Below are 8,437 nucleotides of genomic sequence, written 5' to 3'. Positions count from 1 at the left end.
CCTTACTGAATTCTGGCTAGAAAACCCTACTTTTGAATTCACTTCCACACCGGCTGCTGTGGATGTATGAAAAATGTGAACCATTCAGCTGCATATATAAAACTTTATCATTGAGTTGCTTCATTTGGCAACGGTTAACTTCTCAATATTCACTCGGTACACACACACATGCAAAACCCGGCTGCATAAAAGACCCACCCAGCAATGCATTCCATCACACGTGACTTTGTCAGGGTAAGGGGTGTGTCGCACTGACATCTTTTTGTAGTAGAAGAGTTTTCTAGGAAACAAGTAGAGGCTTCAATTTTCTCTTTCAGGCTCAAAACAATTGAAACTTTATTAATTTATGCTCACAAATTTATCAAGGAATCTCACCTATTTGTTAATTACCAGTCATAATCCTTATGTTTTCATTGCTTCAAATTCATCATCATAGAGGCAATGATATAATATGGTTTCCTATTTGTATTCTGTTTATCACGTTATTATATCATAGTCATCTATTCTGCCTGATCAAAGGGTATACAGCTCATCACCGTTTCCTAACCTACCATAATTAATAAACTGCATTGTATTGCTTTTTAAGCAACTTATTTACATCTATTATATTTGACTAGAAAATAGACTTCAAGTTACCCATGATCAATGTTCATTGTTACTGACACAAGAACGTCACTACATCATAATATTATGCTGCTTCAGATTCCTTATACTGGTCATTATTTGTGTAAAATCATACTAACTAGATGACTTTCACCTAATCAACAATAATTCAAAACAAAAACAAACAAACATTTTAACTGTTGTCAAATGAAGCAACTCAATGATAAGGTTTTATATATGCAGCTGAATGGTTCGCATTTTTTCATACACCCACAGCAGCCTATGTGGAAGTGAATTCAGAAATAGGGTTTTCTAGCCAGAAATAGTCCGGTAAGGGGTAACCCTGAGGCTTGCAGGTAGGAGGCAGCCTTTAAACACATAGGTGTTATTGTGTGCGATCAAGAACTCCCTTTACCCTTAAATGAAGTGATGTCATGTCTCTGGCTGCTTTACCATACTAATAACGGCTCCTTTAAGCCTCTAAGTGTTTTATGCATCTTTTTTCCTGTTGCTTGTTAATAAGGTGAAATTAATTAACGTTACAGTGTGGCGATTTAAACTGTTGCCAACACCAATCTTTTGTTATATAAGATTTTAAAGTGCTTTCCAATAAAGTATTTTTTTTTCCTGTAGATTTTATTATATACCATGAATAGTTACTGTTAAGATGACGATTGATATACACTAGAATATTGTATGTACAGATCACTGGCAATTATTTCTGTTTGTTGGCATTATTCTTAAATTGTCTATTAGATAATTTTGAGTACACCATAATGTGTTATTAATTGCAACACAAAGTAATGTTTATATGTTTCTATCATGTCGCGAAACTGGAAGTGACATCACTTCCGGTTGACATGATCACAGTGGAACGCAAGATGCGTTCCACACTCGGTATTTTGGCGCACTTTTGAAAGCAAATTTGTTTGGTGAGACACTATTTTGACATACTATAAATTGTGTGATATTTGACTGTTTGTTTATGCTGATGAAGGGGTTGTGAACCCCGAAAACGTTCCATTAAAAGAACCTGTTTGAAAAGACCTGAGAGTGCATTTGCTTGGATGATTATATATATATATATATATATATATATATAATATATATATATATATATATATATATACACATACATACACACACATATATATATATATATATATATATATATATACACACACACACACATACTGCATATATACACATACTGTATATACACATACTGTATATACATACACAAAATGTCCTCAAATGGACGCAGCAAAACTATTTTAACAAGAAATAGATCAAAGAAAATAAAAAAAAATTAATCATGTCTTCATGTCCATCACGGCTATTTTTGAAGACTGTGCTTCCTTTTAACATTGAGATTTATTTTCTGTACGTTGATTTCTTAATTTCATAACGATAGAAGCACTTAAAAACCATTTACTGGAACTAATAAATTCTACAATACATGTAAACACATCAAACAAAAGATTGATTTTTGATAATTTTTTAATTAAAAAACTACAATTGAATCATACAAGATAAAGCAGAAACTACGTTTGTCAACATGGTTCTGCAAACATTATTAAACAGGATGATAAAAAAAAACAAAAAAAAAACCCATGAAATATACTGTGCAGAAGGAGCCTCAATACAAAACTTTAACCAATGTCTCTAAAATTACAGAAGTCCTTGGCGTTTCAGATCTTCATATGTCTTTTTATTCACAACATTGCCACTGGAATCTTCATATTCCTCCTGCAGACAAATAAAACAAAAGATCATGTACCGCAAGATATACTATCCTAGATCTACGCAAGGTAAAATACATATACACAGCTGCATTAAAATTTTAAAGGGACATGATAAAGGATGCAATTTTAAGACGCCATTTTATTTTAAAATTGACTTCATTCTCTTGAAATCCTTTAAAAAAAAAAAAAAAAGGAAAAAAAAGGGATTACCCAGGCAGATGCAGGAGCCAACTGGTGATTGGTGGATACCTAAGCATGCCACTTAATTAGCTCAATAGACTAGCAGTGCATTGTTTAATTGCTTTTCAGAGGATAAACAGAATTATATAAAAAGAAAAAAAACATATGCAAGCATTTTCTTTTCACTTTAAATATCCTTTTTTTTCCCCCCTTAAACTTTTTATAAAAACAACCCACATCCAAAGTTATATTTGATGGATATGGTTCGTGTCATCGTTGAATTCACCTGACATTTCTCACTTAACAACAGTATCTTACTCAGTGCTTTATAACACTTCTGCCCCCAGAGTGAAACTCTCAAGCAATGTTTTGTATAGCTTAGTGATCAATGTTGTGTTGCCATGTTAGTGTTAAAAAACAGCTTGCACGTTTGTCTAGCAAGGTAAAAGAGTGATCACCAGGCAGTATGCTCAGGAGGAATTGCTTACTGTTAGAAAAATCCCCATAGTAATTCTTCCTGTAAACGGCTTTAATTAGCTAATAATGATTTGAAGCCTTACCTCTGTATCTGGTTGCCACCTCTCTGAAGACTTCTGTAGTTTGAGTTTTAACCACACTGAAAATAAAAATAATTTCAGGTTAAAAAGATGTAAAAAAATTGAATTGTATGGTTAGTGAATATGCTATTACAACATGGCTTTTAACACAGTCAGGTTCAAAATGATGGTGCAGGATAATTATAAAAAAATAAATAAAAAAATGCCAAAATGAAACATGTATTATATATCTCAGTGCCACCTTGGAATATTAAGGATACTTTGTCAATATAATATCAATCATCATCATAATAACAATAACAACAACAACAACACTGGCAACAACCCACTTCATAGAAAAACAAAATGTATGCTTACCTGATAAATTTCTTTCCGGGCATGGAGAGTCCACAATTTCATTCCAATTACTAGTGGGATATTCAACTCCTAGTCAGCAGGAGGCGGCAAAGAGCACCCCAGCAGAGCTGTTAAGTGTCACTTCCCTTACCCATAATCCCCAGTCATTTAGCCGAAGGAAAATGGACAGAAGATAACATAAGGGTATAGAGGTGCCTGAGGTTTGCACAAAAAAATTGCCGTCTTAAAGGGACAGTCTAGTCCAAAACAAACTTTCATTTTTCAGATAGGGCATGTCATTTAAATCAATCTTCCAAATTACTTAGATCGCTAATTTTGCTTTGTAATCTTGATTAAAAGCTAAATCTAGGAGGTTCATATGCTAATTTCTAAGCCCTTGAAGGCCGCCTCTTAGCTTAGGGCATTTTGTCAGTTTTTCACCACTAGAGGGTGTTAGTTCATGTGTTTCATATAGATAACACTGTGCTCACGCACGTTAAGTCCCTAGGAGCCTGCACTGATTGGCTAAAATGCAAGCCTGTCAAAAGAACTGAAATAAGGGGCAGATTGCAGAGGCTTAGATATAAGATAATCACAGAGGTAAAGTGTGTTAATATAACTGTGTTGGTAATGCAAAACTAGGGAATTGGTAATAAAGGGATTATCTATTGTTTAAAACAAATATTCTTGTGTAGACTGTCTCTTTAAAATTAAATAAGGGCGGATCGTGGACTCTCCATGCCCGGAAAGAAATTTATCATCAGGTAAGCAGAAATTGTTTTTTTTCCTATGGCATGGAGAGTCCACAATTTCATTCCAATTACTAGTGGGAGCCAATACTCAAGCTAGAGGACACTAGAATGAAAGGGAGGGAGAACAAGACAGGCGGACCTAAACAGAAGGCACCACCGCTTGAAGAACTTTTCTCCCAAAGAAAGCCTCAGCAGAGGCAAAAGTATCAAAATTTGTAGAATTTGGAAAAAGTATGCAGAGAGGACCATGTGGCCCCATTGCAAATTTGTTGCACAGAAGCTTCATTTTTGAAAGCCCAGGAAGAGGAGACAGTCCTAGTGGAATGAGCCGTAATTCTCTCAGGAGGCTGTTGTCCAGCTGTCTCATAAGCTAACCGAATTATACTTCTCAACCAGTGAGAAAGAGTAGTAGAAGTGGCCTCCTGACCCTTAAACTTACCAGAGAAAACAATGAACAGGGCAGATGATTGAAGAAAATCTTTAGTTGCTTGAAGGTAAAATTTTAGAGCATGCGCCACATCCAGGTTATGTAACAGGCGGTTCCTTCTGAGAAGAAAGATTAGGACAAAAAGAAAGAACAACAATTTCCTGATTGATATTGCGACCCGATACTACCGTAGGAAGAAATCCCAGCTTAATACGAAGGACCGCCTTATCCGCATGAAAAATAAGGTAAGAGGAATCACACTGCAGAGCCGAAAGCTCAGAAACTCTGCGAGCAGAAGAAATAGCAAGGAGAAACAGAACCTTCCAAGATAACAACTTAATATCAACTGAATGCATTGGCTCAAACAGAGCCTGCTGCAAAACTTTTAGAACAAGATTAAAGGGACAGTTCACCAAAAAATGTTCTCCCCTTTAAATTATTCCCAATGATCCTTTTAACCTGCTAGAGTGTATTAAATTGGTTACAAGTAGATCCTTTACTCCTATTTCAGCATTTGAAATAGCGGATTTAGCCTGTAGTATCGCCACCTATACTAAACAAATTAATACTGGAGTATAGGCTATTGAATAGCCTAAGTATACACAGCCAGCAGAAGAGATTACACTCTCAGTGGGATGCAGGATAGTTAAGTAATAAAATGATAATTTTCCATTGTTCTCTCTATGTATTGAGCTTTGGTGTTCCAGCCAAATAAAAGATAAGAAAGTAAAGTCTGCTTACACAAACTTAGAACATAATGAGATCTGATATCACCTTTAAGTTCAACCCATTGTAATAGGCTGTGGTTTCAAAGGACAAAATCAGCTACTTCATATACACAAATAAGCATGAAAATGGAATTTCTTAAATATTTTATACTCTGCAGTTGGTATAACAAGTCATTTAAAATACATTAATGGAAAAACAATTTTACAGTGCACTGTCCCTTTAAGGCTCCAAGGTGGAGCAACAGATTCTGACCAAGGCCTGAACAAAAGACAACCATCTGGCAGATCTGCCAGACGTTTGGGCAAAAGGATAGAGAGAGCAGATATCTGACCCTTCAGAGTGCTGACTGACAACCCCTTCTCCAGGCCCTCCTGAAGAAAAGACAAGATTCGGGGTACCCTTACCCTGCTCCAAGAGAAACCCTTCGATTCACACCAATTAAAGGTAATTGCGCCATACCTTATGGTAAATCTTAAGAGTAACAGGCTTACGCGCCTAAAGCATGGTATCAATGACCTTCTCAGAGAAGCCACGCCTAGCCAAAATTAGGCTTTCAATCTCCAAGCAGTTAGCTTCAGAGAATCTAGGATTGGGTGGAGGAAGGGACCCTACAGTAGAAGGTCCTTCCTCAGAGGAAACCTCCAAGGGGGAAGAGATGACATTGTTTCCCGATGATAGAGGCAAAGAATTACTGGTGATTATGGGTAAGGGAAGTGACAATTAACAGCTCTGCTGGGGTGCTCTTTTTCTCTTCCTGCTGGCAAGGAGTTAAATACCCCACTGGTAATTGTAATGAAATCGTTGACTCTCCATGACATAAGAAAGAAAAATGTTTAAAGCATTTTATTGGCACTTTCTTATACACTGGCAATCTCAGGATTACTGTAGTATGTACACCATAACGCTATGACTAATTTTTAAATACAGAGAACAGAAAAAGGTGCATGTCTCTGGTGCCAACCTCTGAACTTATAAACATCAACTGGTATTTATAATCAGTGCACAACCCTAATTTATGTGTAATGGGTGTAACTACAAATCAACATTCATGTAAAATCCCTACACAGAATGTGGTACAAATCTAGAGATTAAAAAAAGGCTACATATTAAAAGAGTTAGTCTACTTATCTATCTTTTTAAACAACCACCTATTTTAGAAAAACCTTTCAAGAAGCTAAGCATTGTATAAAAGTTTACATAAACAAGTTATTACAGATAATGTAGTTGATTGTAATTATACCAGACAATATTTTCTTTTAGAGGTTGGCAAAGGCTAGCTATACTTACAAGAAACGGCATCCTCTATCTGTGTAACATTTGCAAAGTGAGCAGTGTTGGGAATTCCAAGACATCTCATTCCATGAGCGTGGCGCCATTCCTGGAGGGAACAGGTACAGGGATTACTGTTTATACTCAGGGAAAATATTAAAATACTGTTATTCCATTTGACTTACAATTACATTTATAAATGTCTTAATGAGTAATAAAAATTGCTACGTTATGTTTAAAACGACGCTCAGGCCTCACAGAGCACTTCTGGGCCTTAGCAGAAAACGCTACTGATCCAATCAGCAGCGCTAGTTCCACAGGTACATTTTCTTTTAAATTTTTTTTTTTTTTTTAACTATAATGGCCCATTAAATATAGAAAAGGTGCATAATCGTATATAATAAGGAAATGTCATTTATATGACCACTATGAATGAGAACCCTTAAAGGACCAGTCAACACAATAGATTTGCATAATCAGACAATGCAATAGCACTTAGTCTGAACTTCACGAGTAGATTTTTTATTCTGACAATTTTAAAAGTTATGTCTTTTTCCACTACCCCTGTACCATGTGACAGCCATCAGCCAATCACAAATGCATACACGTACCATGTGACAGCCATCAGCCAATCACAAATGCATACACACTTATTCTTGCACATGCTCAGCAGGAGCTGGTGACTCAAAAAGTGTAAATATAAAAAGACTGTTCACATTTTGTTAATGGAAGTAAATTGGGAAGTTGTTTAAAATAGCATGCTCTATCTGAATAATGAAAGTTTAATTTTGATTGAGTGTCCCTTTAACTGGCATGAAGTTGCAGCCTATTTCAAATGAATGGTAGTGTATGTGAGTTTGTGGACGACAGAGGAGCATTTCCGGATTCTTCATTCACTTGACAAATGTATGTATATTACAAATCTGAATGGATAGGTCTCCCTCTTTTCAGTGGGTGAAGAGTGGGAGTCTGGGGCTCTAATGCAGCCATAACCACTGTATAAAAAGTAAACAGTTGACCAACGGTGATTCACTTCTTTCATTATGAGAGATGATGCTTCTAATAAAGTGAAAATACCCTCTTTCCTAAAAGATTTTTGTAAACCCTCTTGCTAGTACGGACGACACAGTTTAGGGTCCCCATAACCTCTCATGCCAAAAGCAGAGAAAATAAAATCTACTTGGTTTGCTAGAATGTTTCTAAACTATTTTAATAACTTTATTGTTTTCTCTCTCTTAAAGGGACATACAACCTAGACATTTTATTTAATGATTCAGACAGAAAATACAGTTTTAGCCCCTTAATGACCAGAGCACTTTTCCATTTTCTGTCCGTTTGGGACCAAGGCTATTTTTACATTTCTGCAGTGTTTGTGTTTAGCTGTAATTTTTCTCTTACTCATTTACTGTACCCACACATATTATATACCGTTTTTCTCGCCATTAAATGGACTTTCTAAAGATACCATTATTTTCATCATGTCTTATAATTTACTATAAAAATTTTTATAAAATATGAGGAAAAAATGGAAAAAAACACACTTTTTCTAACTTTGACCCCCAAAATCTGTTACATATCTACTACCACCAAAAAACACCCATGCTAAAAAGTTTCTAAATTTTGTCCTGAGTTTAGAAATATCCAATGTTTACATCTTCTTTGCTTTTTTTGTAAGTTATAGGGCCATAAATACAAGTAGCACTTTGCTATTTCCAAACCATTATTTTTTCAAAACTAGCGCTAGTTACATTAGAACACTAATATCTTTAGGAATCTCTTAATATCCATTAACATGTAAATATTTTTTTTAGAAGACATCCCAAAGTATTGATCTAGGCC

At 35.5% G+C, this 8,437-nt stretch overlaps 1 protein-coding gene across 1 annotated transcript in view; it reads right to left on the bottom strand.

The window, feature by feature from the left end:
• Positions 1 to 2,085: 2,085 nt before the first annotated feature.
• SF3A3 (splicing factor 3a subunit 3) overlaps positions 2,086 to 8,437 on the bottom strand; it is a 71,731-nt gene continuing 65,379 nt past the window's right edge. Inside the window, exons 15-17 of the mRNA XM_053707158.1 lie at positions 6,617 to 6,707; positions 3,089 to 3,144; positions 2,086 to 2,352 (exon numbers count right to left, since the gene is read on the bottom strand). Coding sequence (XP_053563133.1) covers positions 2,275 to 2,352; positions 3,089 to 3,144; positions 6,617 to 6,707 — 225 coding nt within the window. The 3' untranslated portion in view covers positions 2,086 to 2,274. The remainder of the gene's footprint in view (positions 2,353 to 3,088; positions 3,145 to 6,616; positions 6,708 to 8,437) is intronic.

Source organism: Bombina bombina, chromosome 3 (assembly GCF_027579735.1).
Source record: "Bombina bombina isolate aBomBom1 chromosome 3, aBomBom1.pri, whole genome shotgun sequence".
Classification (NCBI taxonomy): Eukaryota; Metazoa; Chordata; class Amphibia; order Anura; family Bombinatoridae; genus Bombina; species Bombina bombina.
This window is presented reverse-complemented; position numbering and strand designations above follow the sequence as displayed.